The 25647-nt window shown below is 33.5% G+C and overlaps 1 protein-coding gene across 1 annotated transcript in view; it reads right to left on the bottom strand.

Moving 5' to 3' along the window:
• Window positions 1–25647, bottom strand: part of BBS9 (Bardet-Biedl syndrome 9) — a 332179-nt gene that overhangs the window by 159941 nt on the left and 146591 nt on the right. Inside the window, exons 17-19 of the mRNA XM_004677146.2 lie at window positions 22484–22579; window positions 15324–15496; window positions 11219–11371 (exon numbers count right to left, since the gene is read on the bottom strand). Coding sequence (XP_004677203.1) covers window positions 11219–11371; window positions 15324–15496; window positions 22484–22579 — 422 coding nt within the window. The remainder of the gene's footprint in view (window positions 1–11218; window positions 11372–15323; window positions 15497–22483; window positions 22580–25647) is intronic.

Genomic DNA, 25647 nt, shown 5'->3' with positions numbered 1-25647 from the left:
ATATATATATATATATATATATAAGAATAAAAAACCAAACTCCAGGAAAGTGTTATCAAACTGGAAAAATGAAGCATCTCATAATGTCATTTCTAATCCTATAATTTGGGCTCATGAAAAATATGTTTAAGAAAGAATTATAAACCTAGTTGGAATCTAGAAATAACTTAGTACAAATGATAGAAAGCATAAACCTTTCAAACACTTGTAACTTTACACCAAAAAAAGGATAGAATCTATACTTGTTCCAAGGTGATAATTGTTTTTTAAGCACAAAGGGACCATAAAAATTCCACAGTGACACAACAGACTCCTTAGGATTGACCAGAGTCAATAGTTAAAATACAATGATAGCAGGGCCCTCCCTGGTGGCGCAGCAGGTTAAACACAGCACTAAGAAGCTAAAGCCACTTCAGCATGAGCTTGATCCCTGCCCTGGAGGTGATCCACAATGGCACGGCAGACCTCTCCTGACCTGCCTGCTGCTCCCCTCAGCAGTGTACTTCATCAGTTGGCCTGTTCTGCTCCCCAATCTGTCTGTGGTGAATCCTCTCACCGCCCTGCACCTCTGGCCTGTACCCCAGCTCTGTATGCATAAATAAATAAATCTTTAAAAAAAAAGTACAATGATAGCAAAGGAAGATTAGTGGCATTGTCTAGCATACCTGCAATGACTGCTCAAATTTAGGAGTAAGAAAAATAAACATAGGTCTAAATATGCAAAATGTAAAGTATGTATCTCATTGGCACAAATAATATCCTGCTCTCAGAGGAAATCACTAGTAGAGACAGAAGGAATACCTCCAGAAGCTTCCTTGGGAAATATCAACCGCCCTTGGGGCAGGTGGTTCCATACCATTCAATAAATATTATCAAGCAGCTACTATGCCTGATACCAGTCTCTGTGCTAGTCAATGGTGTACAGTAATGAACATTAGAGCTGGTAGTTAATCCTATCCTGGAAACAGGATAAAAAAAGATGAATGTCCACTTGAATTAAAATGTACAGTACATATTTGAAAAATAATTTTGAGGTGCTGAAGGAAAAGTGACATGGAAACATGGTCACAAATTTTTCTAGTAGGTTAAGTCTTAGTACCAAAAAATACATTGGATTAATCTGTTTTGAGCTATAGTACTCCAATTGGTAACTATTGATATCTACTAGAATGATTTTTACTTGATAATGCAAATAAACATTTGATTTTAAAAAATTTAAAATTATGTAATTTGAAAATTATATATAATGCATCTGCTCATATTTCACTTGGAAGACACCATTTTCTCTTTTTCAAATATGTAAGTGATCCATTCTCAATAGCAAAATATTAGACTTAGAGAGTGATATTAAACTATCTTTATAATTACCATCAATATAAGAAAGATGTTTTCAGGTTAGGAACTATGTCATAATCACCTTTGTATAATTTCCCTAATCACAAAGAATACTATTGCTAATAGTTGCTCAATAAATATTTGCTAGAGAAATCCCTTAACTGAATGAATCTTTTAATCTCTGAATTTCAATAATCAAATACCCTACTCTTTCTAAGAGGTTTTTTTGGGTTTGGGGGCTTTTTTTTTTTTTTGACATAGCATATTTGTAAACTGAATAATGTTTTCGTGACTCAGGAACTACCCCAAGATACAATTCCTAGTTAAATCTAACGAGTCAAATTAAACACATATATACACATCCACAAAAGCAAAATAAAAAATACACCATTTGTGTGTATGTTCTGAAACACAGTCAAAATCTTAGTTTAAATTTAAATGGATAGGCAACAAGATTAAATTGGTTTATTTCAAGGAGACAGTTTTGCAGAGTTGTAAAACTAAAACACAAAGATTTCATCTTTCGTTAGTGAAACTAACAATAAGGCTTGTGGACAAGCAACAGTGTTGAAATCTTGTCAAGAAACATTTAAATATTAAAAAACTATGTCAGCCCTTGTTCTGCTCATGACTAAACTTGATACAATCAAGAAAAATTAGTTTCGGATGTGGGATACTTCAGGGATTTGAAGTAGTTTGCTAAATAGGAAGCTAAATCCAATTACTTTTCTGAAGATTTGGCATCTTCAACTGAAAACCAATATTCCAATTAACATTAGACAAATATCCAAGCTTATCCACATGTTCCAGGCATCCTTTCTGGCTAACAAGTAGACTGCATTTCTGTATTTAATTATTCCCTTATGCATACATAGGGCCTGCATTATACTAGAAGGACATAAGACAGATTCTAAAAAAAGGAAAAATTTTAAATTCTTCTGTGGTCCACCTCTATATCCACAACCCAAATTTAACCTCCTATATAATTTTATCTTCTTTTCTAAATTAAAAACATGCCAATACACATCTTTTTAAAATATGTAATACTTCAAACTCCCTATAGCCTACTAATTGCAATTTAGGGATTCCCTAAATCACTTCATTCTACCCCAAAATTACAAACAAATAAAAAGTCTCACCATCAAATATTAAGCCCTTACCTTGCATTAAATTTAAAAGCAACTCAGATATCCTGCGACAGATTATTTTTCTAGATGCCTGTCTTAACTTTAAGGGAATCTTTCTGAGCAAGAACAGCTTCAAGGAGAAAAGATCCAGTTCACTGACAGTTAGTAGAAGTTCTTAACAAACAGAAAAACAAATTCTCTAAGAGTGGAAAACGTGTTTATCACAGCATATATGCCCATGGCTCTTGGTTGTTACTACTTATTTCTTCTTGGGTCAACTAAATCAAATGCAAATTTTACATTAATATTACATTATTTAATACAGCAACTAGGAGTTTTAGAGCAAGCAGTATTTATTCATAATCAGCTAAGAAGATAATATTGGCAGTAGTGGAGTATCATAAAGTATCTATGTTTGAAATTACTTTAAGTTAGAAAAAGTGTAGAGAAATCAGAATTTTTGTGCCTTTTTAGTGGAAATACAAAGTGGAAAATCAACTATGGAAAAAATATGGAGGTTTCTCATAACACTAAAAATAAAACTACCATATGATCTAGTATCCCACTTCAGAGTACTTATCCAAAACAACTGAAATCAATATTATTTCAAGGAACACCCTGCATTCATTGCAGCATTGTTCACAGAAATAAACTAATTTTTAAAAATGTGATGTAAGTATGGGTGTGTGTGTGATATAATATCACTCTGTCATAAAATAGGACATTCTGCCATTCATGTCATGGATGCACTTTGAGAACATTATATAAGTGAAATAAGTCAATGGCAAAGACAAATATGGCATAATCCTACTTAAATGATACATATCTAAAGTAATTGAAGAAGTAGGTAGAATGGTGTTTCAGCAGGATTTTTCAATGGGGAGTTGTTGTGTAATGGATATAGAGTTTCAGTCATGCAAAATGAAAAAGCTCTAGAGATATGCTGTATAACAATATACATAGTTAAAAAAGTCTATACAGGGACCCTCCCTGGTGGCACAGTGGGTTAAAGCACAGTGCTAAGAAGCTAAAGCCACTTCCGAATAAGTTCGATCCCCGCCTGCCCCAGAAGAGATCCACATGGCGTGGCAGACCTCTCCTGGCCCGCCCACTGCTCCCCTCAGCAGTGTACTTCGTGGATCTGCCTGTTCTGCTCTCCACTCTGTCTCTGGTGAAGCCTCTCACGGCCCCTGAGCCTCTGGCCTGTACCCCAGTTCTGTATACATAAATAAATAAATCTAAAAAAAAAGACTAGACTGTATACTGAAAAAGCTTTAACAGAGTACATAGTATAAGGAAAGGTAAGAAATGTAAAGGGAAAGTCTGATCAAAAGAGTACAATCTAACAAGCAAATGGAAAAGTATTCCTTTCCATTAGTCATGAGGAAAAAATCACAATGAGATGCCTCTACATACCCACTAGACTAGCTATAATTAAAAAGAAAAGACAATAACAAGTGGTTATGACGATGTGGAGAAAGTGACATTATCACATTGCTTATGGGGCTATAAAATGATACAGACACTGAGGAAAACAGCTGGTCAGTTTCCTTAAAAGTTAAATGCAAATTGGCCATATGATCCTACAATTCCATTCCTAGTAATTTATTAACAGAAGATAAAGCATATGTTCACAGAAAGAAATGCATGTGACAAAAACACTGATTGAAAAAGATACCTGCATCGCCATGTTTTATTTACAATTTGAAAAACATGGAAGCAGCCCAGATGCCCAAAAGTAGATGACTGGCTTAAAAAGATGTGGTACATATACATACACAATGGAATATTACTCAGCAACCAAAAAACAGAAACACATGTCTTTTGTAGCAACTTGGATGGAGCTGGAAAAGATCATGCTTAATGAGATAAGTCAGAAAGAGAAAAAAAATACTGGATGGTTTCGCTTGTAGCAGGAGTATAATGGGCCAGGAGAGAAAATAATTAGAATAATGAACAGCCATATACCAGAGACATTTTGTGGGGGTGGAGTGGGGAATGGGATCAAAAACGGAGGGGTGGGGAGGGAAGTGCACAGGATTATGGTGATGGCACACGGTGATGGGAAATACGCGGGGATTACAATTGAGATGGAAAAAAAATGTACAAAATGATGTAAAAATAAACTGTTAAAAAAATGCATGTGAAAGTTCATAGGAGGATTATTCAGTTGTCGGTCAACTGATGAAAACAAACTGTTTGATATCTAGACAGTGGAATGTTGTTCAGCATAAAAAAGAACAAAGGGCCAACACCTACTACAACATGAGAGAACTTCAATCACATTAGTTTAAATAAAAATAATTCAGATGTGAAATGGTACTTATTGTATGATTCCACTTACATGAAATGTCCAGAAAAGGCCAACTTACATAGACAAAAATATACTAGTAGTTTCTTGGTGCTAGAAGTGGAAGAGGTAATTAAGTATAAGTGGGTACAAAGGAGCTTTTAAGGATAATAGTAACATTTTAAAATTGAATTGTGGTATTGGTTTGTACAACTTTATAATTTACTAAGAATCATTACTTTATAATGGAATTTGTAGTATGCATATTATATATCAATAAAGCTTCTTTTAAATGAGGATTTGGCTGGGATGTAGGTGTTGCAGAAACAGGTGCTAAGAACAGAAAGAATTGGGTTCTGTCCTTCAAAGACCTTTGAGTAGCAGAGTCAGAAGTCTCAACTTAATCTGATAAACAGCAGTGATTCCCTGAGGGTCATGGAATGGCATAGGATGAAAAGAATCAAAGCTACTGATCTATTCAGCATCATCTTATCTAATGTGTGAGAATAGTAGCTGACATATTAGATCATAAATACCAGGACCATGGGCCACTTTGAGTCCAAGGCTTTATCACAGGAAGGGTCAATCCTCCTAATACACCTTTCATATTAAATCACAAGGAATAAGACAGAGAGAGATGGCTCTGTGAAAATCTATCACTTTAATGGAAAAACCATCTCCAAGAATGTGGTCTCTGAATCCCTCTGACCATTTAAATCAATTGACAAGTATATTAAATGCTGGCCAAAAGCTATAGGAAATGGGGTAAAGGAGGGTAGAGAATTAATATTTGGGTGGGAAGTGTCGTTAGATTTCCCTGAAATGTAATATCCTGCTATAAGATATTTGGAATCATATAAAAGGAAACTTAAAAACACCAATATAGCATGGGTCATCAGGGGAAACGGTGGTTATATTTGCTGATCTTATTGCATAACATTCTGTTGTAAAGAGAATATTCCCTGTGGAGTGACAATGTATTTAAATCCACTTTAAAGTCTAATGTTCAAAGTTCATTTCCTTTAATTACAATAAATTCCTTTTACCTACTACAACTTTGTTACTAGATGTATAGCTGATTCTGGAAGAAAAAAAAAAAACCTTTTAAAAAACACATCACCTCAATTTACCCTTTGTATTTTGATACTTTCTAGCACTACTGGGGGGAACTATTAGGCCTCCAGTACTAACACACAGAGAAATATCTATCAAGCCTGATCTCTAGCTGCTGAACTGTTCATGAATACTCTTAGAAAGACTGTACATCTTTTTCTTTCGCTCAGAAAGGTACAAAATGATCTATCCAGGAAACTGGATTTGTTTCCTTTATTTAAAGAGAAAAAAGGGAAAGAAGGGAAGAAAGGTAGAGAGGTTATAAGGATTGTGATCATTGTTAATGCACAATTCAAACCATTGAGAACTCCACTTACCGAAAACTAATAGAAAAGGAATAATTGTACTAGATGGAATTAAACAGGAAGAGAGATAACAAACATGAAAGAAAACCTTATACAATTACAGATAATTGGAGGCTACTTATATATTTTTCTCTCATCACTGACACAAAAAGATAAGATTTTCATTTCCTTATAATGAGTCCATTAAAAGTTTTATTGTAATATTAGAAACATCTTGCTTCTTTGTGTATCTCAAAGGACTAATTTTTTAAGATCAAACAACAAATAGGCTGAAATTTTAGCAAAAGAGAGTACTCCCTGATGACATTGGTTTAGAAAATTTTATATCAGACGATGATCAAATTTCTGAATCTGACAAACTTTCCAAAATAAAATACTAATATTAAATTTAAAATCTAGGCAGTTGTTCAAGCTAACACTAGCAAGGAGAAAATTCAAATAGTGACTGAGTTTATGTAGATAAAGAAGAATGCATTCAATTTATTAAAAACACACATGCCCCAGGGAAGCAAAGAATATCAGATGAATATTAAAAGTAGAATGTTTATAATACACTAATAGGTCTATTCTCCCCTGGATTTATGTATAGGCCCCATTACTGTCAATTAGTATTGCATACCTAAATCCAGGGAAGCATAACTCCAATGTTATAATGTTTTGCCTTTATATATCTTGCTTGAAAACTAATTCAGTCTCACAAAGTCCTATTAAGTTAGAGCACTATCGTCAGACTCTACCAAACAAAAATTGACTTGCCAACAACCACACCCCCAACTGTGGATTAGATGACCCCGAAGGCCCAATGTATTTCCTGAAGTTCTGGACTGATGGAAATTTAAGATTCTAAATTCCCTTCCCTGAACCTGTGAGATATAATAAATATTTGTTGAGAATTTTTACTAGAAGGAGAGGAACATGGTAGGTGATATTTAAGGGGTTCAGAAATGAAAAGTGCAAAAGCTGCCAAGAGAGGCTAAGTGGCAAAGTCAAAGAGCCACAAAGATCTGGGAAACACAGTGCTGATACAATACATACAATATTGTAGACCAATACTATGGAGCATATGCACATATGGAGGCATGAAATTGTACCCCCAAATTATTCTGTTATGTAAATGACTGGAAAAAATCAGTCAAATTTAAGAAAAGGAAACACATTTGACTTTTCAAAAGGTAAAATACACAGAACACAAAACTTAACCATTTTAACTATTTATAAGTATACATTACGATAGTGTTAAAAACGTTCACACTATAGTTACAAAAAATATTCAAACTTATCAAATTGTGATCAGAATATAAAGTAATACTTTTTAAGAAGTTAAAATAATCTGAAACAGATACACATACCATTTTTATTTTTTTTGTTATTTTCAAATCTTTGCACACTTATATTTTTATTTCAGTAATTTTAACTTATAGCATACTAATCTGATTTTTTAAATTAAGTATTTTATATTATTCTAGTTGTTAAAATTACTAAATAAAATAATGATATAAAATGATAGCATATCAAATAAAGCTAGTCATTGTCTTTGTATTTCAAATTGTATTATTTCTCATTGACAAAACACTATTTACAACACCATATAAGATTTTGGGGTTTAGGTTCACACCTCTTCAGATGCATGCAATCATAGCACACCCATCACTGTGAAACTGGTTTGAAGGAACACCATGGTAAATACATTTTTTCCTTTGTGAACTATTTCCTAAGATAAATATCCCAGAGTGGGATAGTGTAGTAAAAACCAAAACAATTCTTTTTTTAAAACTGATATACCACTCTTTCTTTTTAACTTATTATACTCTTTCATCCACAAATACATAATTGCAGATTTCTGTGCTTCCCCTCCCTGCCCTACACTTCTCTGCCTGTTTATTCTGTGTTCCTTAGAGAAAGGGAACTTCTTTTAGCTCTGAAGGGGTGATAAGGAAAACCAGTCCAGCAACATCACATGCCGGATAGCCCCTTCTCTGTCTATAAGAATACTGTTTTTATTTGCCAGGTACACCCCTGGAAAATAAGGATAGCAGGTCTCTGAATGGCTTCATCATATATTCCTTTGTGTTAAATGAGCCAAAATCATGCTCATTTAAGGAACTGAGAACCAAAAAATTCTTAGACATCTGCGTGACCTAAAATAATTTTTATATTTCAAGACCATACAAATAAACAGAGTGGATGGAAGTTTTGAGTACATAAAAAAGTAAAAAATAGCAAGCCTAACCACAGGATCTCTGTTTAAAATCATGTCTAATATAGTCTCTGTTTTACAGAGGAGAAAAAGCAGCCAATTGCCTTTCTAGAACATTAATGACTCTCAGTCATTATCACACATATATCTTCATATAACACAATTAAACTTTCAGATTAGTAAACACTCTCTCTCTGCTGCAACAGCAGGTTAGTATTCAAATGGGCATGAAGAAGGAAATGCAAGCCATGTCATTGGATAAGTCCAAATTTCCCTTATTTCAACTTATTCACTAATCAGTTCTTCACTAACCAACAAATGTATATGAAAAATTTATAACAAAAGAGAATTCATTTTTCCAAGCTTTTCTGTCAAGCGCAATAAGCATTCCATTCCATGACCAAGAATCTGAACTCAGGATAAGCGAGCCAATTAACAAAATCTCTGCTTCCTCTGATATTCAAATTTCAAAAGTAATATTTTGAAGAACTCGCCAAAAGATTGTGTTACCTTTCTGATAGGTGTATACACAATCAATATTGGATTATCCTGAATATATACTTACACATATACATATCATGAATGTATTCAAATAGTTTGTATACATCTTTTTCTTTAATCTGACTGTAATTTGCTAAAGAAAACCTGGTGTCTGGGTCCTACCTGGGAAAGATTAAAGTAAAGATGCCTGATGACATATTAAAGCACGGAATTTGGAATAGATTAGTTATTATCTGAGCAAGCTGTTTTTCTCTACTCAAATTCTTAAGTTCTTCATCCATATAATGGGAATAATACCACCCTTGCAAGACTATCGTGAATTTTAAATGAAGAGTGCGTCAGACTCAACAGATGTTCAACACATACAAATTTTGCTTTCCTTCCCTTTCTTTCTTAGGTTCTCCAAAAATATATTCAGGCAGTTGACAAAGCAGTATTCCAATTATACAAGAGTAAATCTAAGTGTCTATTTGCTGGGTAAAAAAAGAAACTCTCAATGTGGTTACCTATAAATTAGAAGTAAAGATGAAAGTTCTTTTAAAAAAGGAAGACATCTGTACAAAATCCCAGAATATTGTTGAAATCTGACTAAGAGTTGAAAACTGGTTGGCTGACCTCCTGGTACCCCAAAAGTCACAACTACTAATGGTACATCTTGAGTGGTGTGCTCTCCTTAGATTCACTTGAATCTCTATTTTAAAATTGCCATTCTTTTTAGATTAAAAAAAGAAAGATTTTTAAAGGAAATTAATTTTTAACTCAAGTAGTTAATCATGAGTATAATTTCCCAAAGAAATTTAGAGCATCATACTTAATGTTGAATTCTCCACCCTGGTTCTTTATCATCTTATCAGAAATATGTTCATTCTTAGGGGCCTCTCTAGTGGTGTAGGGATAAGTCTCAGTGCTACTACGCTATGGCCTGAGTTCAATCCCCCTACCAGGGAGTTAACCCACATGTGATTCATCAGACCTCTCCTGTCTCACCCACTGCTCCCCTCAACAGTGTATTTCAGATCTGCCTGTTGTACTCCCACTCTGTCTCTGGTGAATTCTCTCACACCCTGCACCTCTAGCCTACAACCCAGTTCTTATATGCATAAATATTTTTTTTTAAAAAAGGGATGTATTCAATCTTACTTGTTTTTGTTTCCAAACCCTTTTATTTTTGCTTTCAAACTTGGAAACATTGTTTTGCTAGGCTAAAAAATATCCATAGTGTCATACTGTATGTATTAGTCTATCTTTTTATTTTGTTCTAATAGTGCATACTTGATCTCTTCCTTTATTCATGTACCAGTGGATACTGTTTTATAATGCAGATATTCTGTAATATGAACAAACCATTGTTTATTAAAAGATATTGCATAGAAATATGAGAAGACATATGCAGTCCTCTTAAGCCAACTTTGTTCTAGTAAACATGGCAAACACTTTACCCATGAAATTAAAACTTTATAAATTATTATTTCAAATCAGAGATGCTACTTTTGGATAGCTGTTGAAGATACAGTAATAGGAGAAAGAGAGCCAGACCACTCAACCCATACAAATGATAAATCATAGGTAGGGAAAACAGAAAGAGGATGGAAAAAGTCTCTTTGAAATAGAACAAATGGTTGTTTTAACATTTCCATTTCAGAATATTAACTGACATCAAGTATAAGTCAAGTGTTCAGTAAGACAATTGGAGCATTACAATGCTAATCATAGGATGTTCCAAGAACTATTTAATAACAACATTAATCATAATAGCTATTACTCATCGAGCCTATACCATATATTTGGTATAGTGCTGGAAGTTTCACATAAATAAACAAAAATGCTCACAACTCTGGAAGGTAAAATGTGGAAACTGATGGGTTTTATGTAATAGCCAAAGTCATATAGTTAAAGGTGGAGTTTGGGCCCTCCCTGGTGGTGCAGCGGGCTAAAGCACAGCACCAAGAAGCTAAAGCCACTTCTGCATGAGTTCGATTCCCGCCTGCCTCGGAGGTGACCACATGGCGAGGCAGACCTCTCCTGACTGCCCGCTGCTCCCCTCAGCAGTATGCTTCGTCCATCTGCCTGATCTGCTCCCTACTCTGTCTCTGGTGAAGCCTCTCGCCACCCCTGAGCCTCTGGCCTGTACCCCAGTTCTGTATTCACAAACAAATAAATCTTAAAAAAAGAAAAAGGTGGAGTTTGACTTTGAACCTAGGTTTTCCTGATTCTAAAGTCTGTGTGCTAATCACTGCCCTAGAAGACATAGGGGGAAAAGTGCTTATCTTGATACTCAGGTAAATGACTCTGGAGCAAGGACAAAGATGAAACCCACTAGTGAAAAACTATTATTAATAAAATCACTTACCTGCTTGTAAGTTCCATCTAGCAAGGCATCCAGATGTTGAAGAGGAGCAGGTGTTTTATCTTTGAACCTTGCTAATAACCGGCGTTGGATAGCTCGAAACTGTACAGCTCTTTCAGACAAGAGTTCTTCTACTTTTTCCCCATTTATGCGCAGCTACAATGAGGAATTTCTTAAATTCAGGTTAAATGTGTACAACAAAACATGTATAAATAAGAAAACAGGCAGTGCTGATGAGATTTTGAAGAAAAAGTAATAAATTTAAACGAACAAATTTAACATTATGAACTTAAGAGTTTTAAAACAGTGGTATTTGATACATGAGCACATAGATAACACAATAGACTATGTCAAATGGAAATTTAATAAAGATGATCCAGTATTACTGGGAAAAGATGGATTGTTCAACAAATGTTTTATGATAACTGATTAAATACATCTGGAAAAAGAACAGAATTTATCCCCTGAGTCTTTACAGAAAATAAACTTGTGAAATCAAATGTCTGAATACAATGAAAGCAGTAGAAAACCTAGAATTTTTTCATAATTTTGGCATGGGAAAAAGTTTTGTAAGTTAAAAAGTCACATATACACAATTGAAAAATCACCAACTAAAAAAAAAATTAATTCTCCATGGCTAATTAAAAAAAGCTACAAGAAAGACCAAAAATAAGTTATAACTACAAAATTATATTTCCATTAATAGTTAGAAAACATCTATAATGAATGAGAAAAAGGATCATGATCTAACCAGTGAGAAAAAGAACCACAATCTAACAGGAAAAGCAAAATTATAGAAAAAAATACAAATGGCCAATAGCTCTTGAGCATATAACCTTTGACTTAGCAATTTCAATACTAAGAATTTATTCAGAAATTCATTATGAAATATTTTATCTTATTATTATTATGGTTAAATATTATTAGCGATCAAAATTTTCCCAGTCTCTCAAGAGGGGGAGTGGGTATATAAAGAAAGAAGGTACTTTGTAGTACTAGTAGGTACTGATATGCAGTCCTTCCCAAGAGGTACTAAATGAAACTAAACAAAGCAAATACAGAATTTTGTGTATAACATGCTACCATCCACTTGTTAAAAAGTAAACCTGTATATTAATGAAATTGTGGCTACAAAAAATATTTCTAGAAAGACATGCCAAAAAACTCAACACCAAAATCCTCTAAAGAGACCAGGTGGCTAGAGGATTGGAATTAAAATGAGTCTTCACATAACTCTGCTTATACTTTTGAATTTAATATTATCAACACAAAATTAGTCAATGCCATAGGCTAGATAATGTGAACCACTAATTCAACTACTAAAATAGTAATAAGCTAGTTCAAATGTGACTACCATATTCAACATGTGCATAAATAACATTATGAGTTTACATTTCTGGTTTTAAACCAAGCTTCCTAATCCTGCATTCCACAAATGCATGATGAAAAATGACTTAGAAACTCATTAACTTGTTTTATTCCCAATTTCAAATGTACTAAGTCACTAACTAAATCAAAAAATATTCATTAGAAGGGAAAAATAAAAGAAAACTTTCATTACTAGAAGTTAAGTGACAAATGTTTTAAATAACTAAATTTTTGAAAAATATTAGTCTAATTATCAATAATTCACTCACTTTTTGTCCAAAAGTTTATTTTTGTTTTGTTTAATTCATGTTTGTTTCTCTATATACCACATATGGGTGAAATCAAGTGGTGTTTGTTTTTTTCAGCCTGGTTTCTTTCACTGAGCATAATTCCCTCAGTTTATCTATGCTGTCACAAATGACAAGATTTCATCTTTTTAATAGCTGAATAGTATTCCATCAGTTATATATACCCCATTTTCTTTATCCAGTTTTCAACTGTAGGAACTTAGGTTGTATTGGGTTCTTGGCTACTATAAATATGCATATAAATATTATATATGTATATACATATATATACATATACACACATATATACACACATATATGTAATAATATAAGTATATATACCTTGAAATTATTGTTTTTAAATTAGGGTGGGGGAAATACCTACAACTAGGATAACTGAATCATATGAAATATCTATTTTTAGTTTTTGTAAGGAATAGTTCACACTTTTAGTTATGCAATGTCTTATTCTAATACATTATGTCCTGGATTCCTGAAAGATAAAAAAGACACTCTCTGAGACATCCATCAGGTCAATGAATAAAGCAGACAAAAATTCTTGCCTTCGTGTAATTTGTGCTAAGGAACACTTGGATTCCAAAAGATTTAATCTTCACTCAAAGATTAAAATATTTTAATTTTAATAGGTTAAACACAAAGAATGGGCCCTCCCTGGTGGCGCAGCAGGTTAAAGCACAGCACTGAGAAGCTAAAGCCACTTCCGCATGAGTTCGATTCCCGCCTGCCCCGGAGGTGACCACATGACGTGGCAGAACTCTCCTGGCCTGCCCACTGCTCCACTCAGGAGTGTACTTCATAGATCTGCCTGTTCTGCTCCCCACTCTCTCTGGTGAAGCCTCTAGCCGCCCCTGAGCCTCTGGCCTGTACCCCAGTTCTCTATGAACAAAAAATAAATCTTTAAAAAAAAATACAAAGAATGTGGACTATAAACAAAGGAAATAAAATTACCCCTCCTTGATTTTGTCTACAAATGAAACTGACTATAGTTCATCATAGTCCCTAAGTTCCCCAAGAAAAGAAAAAGCACTCATGTGGAACTGTTTACTTATTAGCTGGAAACTTACATGTAAAAGTTATAATCAATTAGAATGTAGCATTTTCTATTTTAAATATTACAAATATGTAACTAGTATAGTCTTTCTATGGACTCCCTTTCATAAACCACTAAAGCCCAGTTTTGCATAGTAAAGTAGAATCTCCTAAAATACACACTTAATTATTTTTCTACCTTAGAATGAAGCATTCCTTAGAAAATGCTCACTAACATATAATTACTAGACAAAAAGATACTGTCCTATAAAGTTTTATCAGTATAAATAAGGAAAAACCAACATCAGTTCAATATATTTGATGATGGGTTACTTGTAATTAGATTGCATGTCCTGAAATTTTCACTTTATGTTCATACAAAACATATGAAGTCTTTATAGGTTAAAGTTAATGCTTTTAGAATGTTTAAGGAACTGAATAAAAGAAAGTTTCTCTCTCTTCCCCTTTTCTTTGTCGTTCCCCTACGGTCCCTCCCTCCCCTGCCATAACACACACAAAGACAAGTACATGTCATAGTTTATAGGATAAAAAACACATATACCTAGTGATTTTTTATAATGTAGTCCTTCCTGGGAAGCTACTCTTCCTTGAATGAATGATGGTCAAAGTTCTTTTGATAATTCCCAAATTATCTACAGAGTTAATTTGTAGGCAAATAAGTAAGTAGAGCCCAGGACTTCTTTTTTTTTAACACATGGCATATTTAAAACAATGTTGTAGGACTCTTGGCTATTTCCAAATATCAGGTCAGTCTTCAGAGGATAAAACTTTGAGACCATTAAGTTACTTAAGAGAATCGAACAGAGGTTCTAAAGGCACTTCCAAGGGAGAAATGCAAAAATATCTGGTGACAAAGTCACTGTCAGATCACATTTATTTAGATATTAAATCATACAGAATTTACAAAGTGCCCATTGCACCAGATAACTGGAAAACATTTTATGTGGTTAACCCTCACATGGATGCAGAAGTTCTGGTGTGCTTGTTAAAAAAGAAAAGGAAAAATCACTTTACTTTAAAATCGCACCTCATTTATTGCCTGCTAGCGTTAGTTTGCCAAATGGTTGCCGATGAGCTCAAATAGTTGAAACATGGGGTTATTGGGATCAAAGGTTAAATCTCCATGTGGGAGAATTAAATCAGCTCTGTTCCAAGGCCAGACCACATGCTTAGCTCCAGGCAGCTATGCTATAAATGTCTGCAACTGATCACAAATTGGACAAGAAGGCAGGCACGGATTCGCGAAGTCTACTATCCATATAAAAATAACAACTCAAAGCACACAACCCATAGTGTGCATACTAGAATTATACCTCTGCAGCATTTCATTCTCTTTCATATAATAAAAAAGATATAGATTATGTGGGTATAATGATACATACCTCAAAATGATGATCTATTAACTCAAAATATTCTTGAAAGGGAATAGATCCAGAAAAAGAACATGCAAAATCTTTGATTCCTTGTTTTTCAAAATATTCTTGAAGGCGGACAATAAGCTCCTTTGTTATGAGCCAAAGATCTTCAAATTGTTCACTCTGAATGCGGTACCGTTCTAAGAAAAATAATTCAGGGAAAATGCTTATTAACATATAATTACTAGCCAAAACTACATGAATTATCACTAATCTTAACATGAATACCACAACAGAAAGGATGAAGCTTTCTCTTTATGAATATAGAGATGATTTTTTCTGGCTTGACAAAAATGCTTCCAATCTTTTATTGGAGTTTTCTACATCAACCACTTAACACTTTCAAATTTAATTCCAAAGTATGTGATCAGTGAGAAAAGTAAGCTCTTTTTTTCTATATATCTTTTTCAGAGCAATAAAAATATCAATATACATGGGTCCTTTTAAAACAAACTTTCCTTAAAAAATAATAAGCTATCCACTGCAAAAGTAAAACCTGGTATCATTAATTTGTTTTAAAATATTAATGAGAAATAAATTTATCCTATAGGAAATCCCACATCCTAGACATTTTAACCAGCTTAAATACCTATAATCATGATCAAAGTTTTCTATATTTTTAATAGCTCTATCATTTGAAGAAAGATTATATAGTCAGACCCTTCCCTAAATATAAATTTTGTTTCCCTCCATTTGCTGAAATCTCAGCCCCAAGAGATCCAAATTACTAGTAATCCCCTTCTCTGATGATGTTGATGATGATGATGATGATGTTGGCAATGATAACTACATCTATTACAAGAGCAACCATTATTTGTTGAACAACAACTATGTACCAAGCACTGTGATTGCAACATCTTGTTTTCATAAAAAAGGAAAATTAGGTAACAGAATTTCAGACTTGCCAGCAGTCACAAAGCAAATTGAAGTCCACATTAGTATTCATAATATATGCTCTTCTTCCCCACCTGTCTAAATCCTACCTATTCTTCAGAATCTGGATTCAGTCTCACCTCCCAAAAAAGTTTATTTCTCACTATCTAAGCAATCAAATATGTATCATGCACTGTCTTAAGCACTTTACATTCACTTTCCTGTTTAAATTTCAACAGCCCTATGGGGGGGGTGAAATATTGTTATTACCATTTCAAGAAAAATAAATTCAGTCAAAGAGTTTAATTAATCTGCAAGAATATCTAGCCAGTTAGTAACAGAGCAGGAAATAGAACTCTAAATACTAATCCATAGATTACCATTGATTTTAAACATCTCAAAAAAAAACTCTGAATTTAGATACTCAGAATGACTACATTTCATTATGCACATAACCACATACTACCATGTATCTCTATTTAATTTTCTAAATGATTATATTCAGTCTCTTCAAAAAAGTTGTACATTTTTTTTAAGATTTATTTATTTAGTCATACAGAACTGAGGTACAGGCCAAGGTGCAGGGAGTGAAAGGATTCACCAGAGATAGACTGGGGAGCAGAATAGGCAGATAAACAAAGTACACTGCTGAGAGAGCAGTGGGCGGGTCAGGAGAGGTCTGCTGCACCATGTGGGTCAGCTCCCTGGTCAGGAATCGAACTCATGCTGCAGTGGCTGCCATAGCTTCATAGTGCTGTGCTTTAACCCGTTGCACCACTAGGGAGGGCCCAAAGTTGTACAGTTTTTAAAGTCTAGGAATAAATCCTTTATTCCATTTAATTCACTATTGATTAAACACTATTATGTTCAATCTCATAAAGAAATGTTGGGAATACAAAGATGAATCCAGTGTCTTGCTTAAGGACTAAAGGTCTAATTAAGGTAGCACAATTCAGAGACAGGCAAAATATTTGTTTATACTTCCCATGGGGTCTTGATAAATTCCATAAATATTTATATCTTTAATTATTAAGAATTTTGTTTGTCACCCTCCATTAGAATTCAAGAATATATTTACTATCACTCCCCAAGTCACCCTCTTTTTCAACTGCGTAAGGCATAAAATACACTTAGTGTGTCACTGCAGACCACAGCATTCTAGTTTCTTCCACATAATCCTGTTGAAGATTCCCTAGGCTTCACCTCGCTTCAGCTTTATTCTAGATGTGACCTCTGCCCATGGTGCTGATTAGTACTTTCCTCATTTCTCTCAACCAAAATTAGTAGGACCAACATCAAATATAATAGCTTCCACCTTTCATTATAAACATCACTCAAAGTTTAATGCTTTGAATGAAAAATAGAGCATAATTATGGTGGGTTGAGAGCAGAGAAGCAGGAGGGAGAATGATGATGATAAAATATGGTATCAGAATCCTCTAAACTAAAGTACTATCTTGACTAAGCTTGGGATCCAGAATATCAAGCCTATGCTGCTATTTATTCACTCTTTAATTCACTTACCTGACTCATTTTATTGCCAAAATAAAGCAAGAGACTGCCCCAAGAGACTTGGAAACATGGAATGATAAGGGGAGAGTGAACAATGTTTTGGCTATCACTGATTCAGGAGCACCCCATTAAGATTCACATTGCCACAGAAGTTCCAAGATGCCCCCCACCCCAGGGGAGAGATACCATTGAATTTTTCAAGTAAGTGACAGCCTGTCACATAGCAGAGGAATTTTAGACAATATCACAAGAGCTGCAAAGGGAGAAGGCAGAATAAGAATTGTATGATTATAGTTATTCATAGAGTTAGTTGCTTCAGGAGGTTGGGAACTACCTCACTCTATAGGAAGAACAGGTTCTGCATTCTTTGGTGTTTTTTGAAAGCCTCTCTAGGAGTTAAATAACTCAATGAGGAAGAAAAACAGGACATCACTTGAGGTACAGACCTGTCTGTTCCACTATCTAGGTCAGGTATTTGGTGCCAGTTCAGCACTCCCTCCAGGTCCTGACCATCTGTCCCGCTTAGGCAGATACTTGGCTTCTATTTCAGGCTCCAGGACACTGTATTTCTGTGTGTCTAGCTATATCTTGGGCAGGTGTTTGCTCCAACCTAGAGCCTACCTCTATCTACAAACAAGGACCTAGTCTCTTAAGGGAAAAAGCTGAACTTGCTAATTACATCTCCTTTGTTTATTTTGTGATCCTGCCTATACCTGGCCTCACTGACTGGAGCAGATGTAAGCAATGAAGCCATGCAGTGCAGTAGTCCAGGCTTGAGAGAATACAGGCATGTCTGTCAGTGACAGAGCCAGATGTCATGATCACAGGTGTGTCTATATATAGGTTGGCACTGCCAAACTCAGTCATGTCTACCCTTATAGTAGGCAGTATCTGCAAAACTGAACACTTGATATAGACTGTTCTGTCTTCACAGTGGCCCATGCCAGCACTAAGACATCCAACATTATGAATTCCAGTACTTCCTTCCCAGGAAGGCACAGGGCTACATTCTCCCAGTACTTCCTTCCCAGGAAGGCACAGGGCCTGTCCAAGATGAGTAATTCCCTGCAGGTTGCAAAAAAGTGTTAACGTCTGCCCCCTTGTCCAATATGAGAGTATAAAACCCTAATCTGAAAAATGAATTGTGGATAGGTCTAAGCATGTCCCTTTTCTTTTTACCAAGTTGAATCATCTCAACAGAGCCTAGAAACTCCCTGAGTGACCCATCTCAAGCCCCCATTGGAAAACGAAGACTTTCACTTGCCAAAAATAAAAAAACAGAAAAGTCATGTGCAGCAGGTTCAAAGGAAAAGGATAATTCAAAGAAATAAAACATAATTCCCTTTATGGAAAAGCCATATACAAAGAATGAAACTAAAGTACTATCTCATGCCATATACAAAAATTAATTCAAAAATAAGAGACTTGGATATAAGACTTGAAATCATAAAATATTTAGAAGAAAACACAGGCAAAATAATCCATGACATAGAGTTCAGAGAAATGTTTATGGATTCATCTCCAACAGTAAAAAAAAAAAAAAAGAATATAAACAATTGAGACTACATCAATTAAAAAACTTCTGTACAATAAAAGAAAGAAAGTCTCACCAAAACAAAGACACCCCACAGACTGAAAGAACAGATCGTACATCTGACAATGGGCTGATACCCAAGATCTACAAGGAGCTCATATATTAAATCCTAATACCTGGTGTGATAGTATCTAACAGAGGGACCCAGGGCAGTCATTAGGTCATGAGGGTGGAGCCATCATGGATAACATTAGTGCCCTTAAAAGAGGCCCAGAGAGTTCCCTTGACCCTTCTTCCTTGTGAGACATAGTAAAAGCACAGCCACATCTTCCAGAGCCTTGATCTTGGATATCCCAGCCTCCAAAATGGTGAAAAATAAGTATCTCTTGTGTAAAAGCAATTCAACTTATGGTATTTTACAATAGCATCCCAAATAGACCAAGACAATATTTTGCTGTAACCAAGTATAACACATGAATGTCACCAAATAATAGAAATATAAAAACATAATAATCATTAAAAATGGCATGAAACTATAACTTTAAACTTTTGGCTTTAATTATTTTTTTAATCAGCACGTGCAGGTTTAACTTTATTTGAATAAAAATTTACCATTAAATTTGGAGTTTAGAAATATAAACACAATATTTTAATTTTTTTCAGAAAAATTTTAAATCAACAAAAGTCAATGAGTTAAAGATTTAAAAGCATTATTTGATTATTAAACATTTTCTCAATATAAGTAATCCAAAATGGTCAACACTGACCTGGAGATATTCCAGATTATACATTTAATGTTAAGGAAAAAAGAAAATTTTTCTGTTCATAATAGAAATGAAAGAAGAAAACTGTATTTTTAAATATACCTCACAATATTGGTAATTAAAAGAACATTCAATTTATATTTTATCTCTTTGCCCTTCATCTTATAATAGCAGCTAGTGGAAATAACCATTTCTGTTTCCAAATTAAATAAGCTTGGATGATTGGAGCCCAATCAATTACCATTCCACTCTACTACAAATAGAGAAAAAAATATATTTAACTAAGCAAGGCACAAATGTGCATCAAGTCAATCTTTTTTCATGTCAAAACATCTGAAGTTCATCAATCTAAATAATGTTTGTATTCATGTCATAAACAAAGCATCAAAATAATTCATGCTACTTGGAAATTTTTCAATGTGAGATTGGAAAAGCATATGAAGAATGCTTTTTCAACCAAAAATTTGAAGGAAATAATATAAACATTTGAGTCTGCATAGTGTAATATCATAAATATACAACTTCTTCAATGTCAGAAGAAACTATGGATGATTTCTCTAAATATACTTTTCAAAAAGCTTTTTCCGCATTGGATTTATAAAATATTCCTACTGTCCCCTAATACACTGCCAAGAAATTCTTAGATGCAATCAACAGTATTATTAAATTGATGAATCACTGTACACATTAATATGTTCACAGAGGCATGAGATAGGTATCAGACAGATTGTATGTTAAAGTACAATCATATTGAAAGAATCAGCATTGTCAAAATTGCCATCCTACCCAAAGCAATTTAGAGATTCAATGATATCCCAACAAAAATCCCAATGGTATTCTTCAAAGAAATAGAACAAAAATTACTAAAATTCATATGGAATGACAACAACAACAAATCTCAAATAACCAAAGCTCTCTTGACTAAAAGGAGGAAAATGGAGGTATCATACTTCTAGGCTTCAAGCTATACTAAAACCATAATAATTAAAACAGTATGGTACTAAAACAAAAACAGACACACAGTCCACTGGAGTAGAACTGAGAGCCTGGAAATAAAACTACACATTTATACATAACTGATATTCAACAAAGGAGCAAAGTATACATACTGCAACAAGGAAAGCCTTTTCAATAAATGGTGCTGGGGAAATTGGACTACCACATGCAAAAACTACAGACTATTATCTCACACAATATACAAAAATTAACTAAAATTAATAAAAGCCTGAGCTTTAGTGTTTAAAAGTTCATAGTACTAATATTCATGGTGTATTTCATACTCACAAGTGACATTCAATTTGCTGACATTCTTATCTCCATTAATCTCAAAGATTAGAGGAAAAAATTAGGTTTTCAAAGATAAGAATGAAAGAGGCATTACCTTTTCATAAAAAAAATCATTGCTTTAAATTAAAAATAAAGGTCATACAGCTTACTTCAAGCTTGGTTGATTATCAAGCTGGTTTTGAAAAACAGGTGAATATGTGGAAAACACAGAAAAACTTTTTTTATATATAAGAAATCCTGTCCTATTCATTGATTAAAATGTCTGCACATAGTACAACTGCATCAAAGTATTGTCATATAATCAGGTGAATTTGAGTAAGTTAATTATATATCTGTATATTTGGTGAAATGTAAGGTAATCATGGGTAACATAATACTAGGAGTTATTTTATCTAAAAATAATAAATATAATTATTATTTTATATTAGGACACAAATATCTCCATTTCACAAAGAATAACATTTGTTTTGTTTTTAATGGACTCAATTGCATCTTCAGTATAGAGCAAACTTGTGCAATTTCCCAATGAAACTCTGGCCTATACCCCAGTTGTTCTATGCAAAAATAAATAAAATCTTTCAAAATGTTTTGCATTTTATTTCCATGAAGGTGTATATAAGTCAGTGATCTGAATAGCTTCAATAGCCTACATAAAACAGAAGTCAGCTTTATATTGAATAGTTTTAACGATTATTTCTCATCAGGTGATCAATCAATAAAGCATATTTAAATTTGAAATTTAAAGCTGATTCAATAATTACTACTTTTCATTCTACTAAGATTAGTAGATGCAAAAAAGTCATTCAGTTTCACCTTCATCTTTCTGAATGCCCAAAGGAAGACATGACAATATAAACACAAAAAAAGTTTTTGCTAGTTCCTAAGGACTATCTCAGCATATATTTATCTCAAAAACATTTTTCAGTTCTTTAATTTCCTCTCTAAAGCTATCCTACTTTCCAAACCTAAAGTTATATATTTCTAAAAAACAAGATAATATCTTTTTAACTTCTAGATACCATAAACTTAATTCCATGGCTGTTGGTTTTCAATATCTAATTAACTCATACACTTTGCAGAAATCCTTGACATAATGATCTCGATGTAGTGTCTTCAGCAGAAAATTTCAAAAGAAGTAATATCATGGTTTTACTTACGAGAGGTTTTAGAAGCAAGAAGAGTAACTCCAGAGCCTCCTAATAAGCGAAAACCCATTACATTCACCTGCTCATCTTCTGAATGATTGGCAAAGCCTACAAAGAAAAGAAGTCACCTTACATAATGACCATGATCAAGACACTTAATGTTTCAAACAGGAAGCTTAGTTTTTTTTTAATGTCATGCTGTGTTTAAAGCCTATGCATAAACTATAGTAAACTAACTGATTTCCACAGTACATTACAACTGCTAACATTGCTGCCTCATGGTACCACACTGGAAACATTTAAGTTCCTATCTTCTACAGTTTATTCTAGGTCTGAAATAGTAAATGCACAAAATGAACCCAGAACACCATTCAGCAAGGAAGAGTTCTATGAAAAGGACATATGAGTTAACTTAGAAGGACTACCACTGGCCAGAAATGAAAACATGTGAGTATCATAAAGATAACTGTAATGGCATTCACTCCATCAAATATATTTATTTAAATGCATGTTATTAACACTAAATATTAATAATAAAGCAAAACAAAAAAGGCCAACCGACACTACTGAGAATCCTAAAGTCAATTCATTATTTTTGAAATCAGTAATAAGGACAAAGAATCAAGCATTTGTCCTAATGAGCCTGTTCACATTGCACCACACAACCAATAGCATATTAGGGAAAGATTCTCTGTATGGAAATATTCAAATTAAAAACTGAAAATATTGCCATTTTCCAACTTCCAATAAATTAAATGACCTCATTATTGAATATTAATGGCTGTTATCAGCACCAATAAAGGAGACAAACAGGTATTATGTATCCCATAATGAAAGCATAACCACTATTCATTTTGCCATATGGCAAAATAATCAAAACTGATTCCATTAGTTCTTGTTTATTTTTTTTTAAATATTAGAAAATGAGATCCTGAAAAACAAACAAACAAAATACATTGGAGATGTTCCCTTTGAGCCTAGACAGATAAATTAGAGTCATATTTTGTCTTCCATCTGAAGCAACTAAGAAAATAGGCCATAACACATAAAACAATTTTTTGAGATATCAGATATCAGAAAATAAACACAGTGATTCCTGACAAACAAGAATCAAATACATTAACCTCCTTTACTGCTTAGAAAAAAAAATTTACAATCATCAAAAGTTACCAAATTGAACACTTTGAACATATACAATTCATGATACATCTATTATACTTCAATAAGTGTGTTAAGAAAGCAAAAAATACATTGGAGCTGTGTTTGAGACTTAAAGGACATATTAAAGTGTTTGAGGATAAAATGTAAGTAAATATCTTATAATCTTAAAATAGAAACCACTCTAAGCATAACATGAAACTCGAAATAATAAAGCATTTAATAAAATTAAATTTTTAAATAAATATTACTATTTAAAAATATAAGCCTATACATTTAAGAAATTATACAGTCGCTAATAAAAGTTTAAATGTCTTTGCTAATAAATACTTGTACATGCAAATTTTAAAGAGAGATCATCTTTACCCATCCATGTCAAAACTGAAGAAAGACCTAACAAGTTCAACTGCTACTCTGGATATGAACTTGATATTGGGTATGTGACCTGGTAACAGTTATTCTGGAAGGTGATTTGGCATTAAATAATGTTCTTAAATGTGCATACTCTTTAATATTTATCGTTAAGGAATTCCTTCTTTGAGAAATAGGTAAGTACACAAATATTGCATGTAAAAGACCCCTCTAAACACTGGAAGGAAAGTCAGCCATATATTTGAGTAGCATAAAAATACTGTTTCTTGTTATTATTAAGTAAAATATTGGTGTAGTTTCCACATCTATTCCCAACCTCCTCTTCCCTGGCCCGTCTACACTAGTTCTCAAGTCCCGGAGGAGGTCATTTCACAAAATTATTGATACTGAAGCCACTGCTGAAATGTCCTTAAGACCTTTCCAGAAATATGCCTTTCTGATTAAAGTCATAGCCCTTGCTGTCACTTGTCCTTCTCTCCTCTGCCTCCAGTCTTTGTAGTCAGTAACAATGCCCAAATTGAAGAAGCTGTCTTATTGCCACAGACCAAGCAAAGAAAGACAAAAATTAGATCTTCAATAAAATAAGTGAACTAGTATACCACTTCCACCGTTCCATTTCTTGGCTGTGTTTTATAAGAGATGTTTAAAAGTAATTTTTTATTGTTTAAGTCACACTTAGCCAAAAGGACCTCAGATAGTTTTTTTGATAAATACTGCCACAAAAAGATTTATACTATTAAAAATGGTTTGAACACAACACAAATGTTGAAAACATATTGCTTGTCAAATGATTGTTAGCATGTAGTGCAGTCATTAAAATTATGAAGTAAAATATCTAATTATATAGAAAGATATCTCCAAAAAAGAAAGCAAATTAAGATATCTTGGAATGAAATACACAGAAAACAGTATTGAATATTAGGAATATAGAATAAAATATAAACACATATTGCTAGAAGGTAAAATTACCAGCAAATTTTATTTTCTTCTTTTTGGTCACCCATTCTAAATTTCACAGTTCTTCTGTAACAGGCTAATTAAAGCTATTTTAAATATACCTGTATCTGTTCACAAAACAGAAGCGAAATGAACAAGTAGGCAGAGATATAGATTAAAGTAGTTTTATGTCTCCCTTAGAATGCTCACAAATTTTATTTCAGTTAAAAAACAGACAGAAGATTTACAGTAGAAAATTCATCTGATATCAACATGTAAGTCCTCTATATACCCAGGGAAAGAAAAATACCCTGGGAAAGTAGAGTACCAAGAATACTTATTTAGTAATTACAGGATTCCAGCTTATTCAATATGAAAATAAATCTAGGCATTCTAAAAGAAAAATATGCAATACCACATACACTGGAACTTGAGGGAATTTTTTTTTTAATTTGTCACTGAGTTCAAATTCTAAAGTAAGTAAAATGATATAGATACTGATGAGTATAAGATACCTATGATATCAAAACAACTGAACCCAAAATCATGAGGAACATGGAGGAGTCCTTTAAACTTTCCTTTGTATATCCTGCCCAAACCATTTCTTACAGAAATTACCTCTCTGACCAAAAGCATGCATTTTAATTCAGTCTCTCTGGACTTTATCTACTTATAATAAAGATCAATTTCTCAAAAGCCAGCATCTTAAA

The sequence above is a fragment of the Condylura cristata genome, unplaced genomic scaffold (assembly GCF_000260355.1).
Source record: "Condylura cristata isolate star-nosed mole 26May11 unplaced genomic scaffold, ConCri1.0 scaffold00005, whole genome shotgun sequence".
Lineage (NCBI taxonomy): Eukaryota > Metazoa > Chordata > Mammalia > Eulipotyphla > Talpidae > Condylura > Condylura cristata.
The sequence above is the reverse complement of the archived record's forward strand: the minus strand, read 5'-3'. Positions and strand labels throughout refer to the sequence as shown.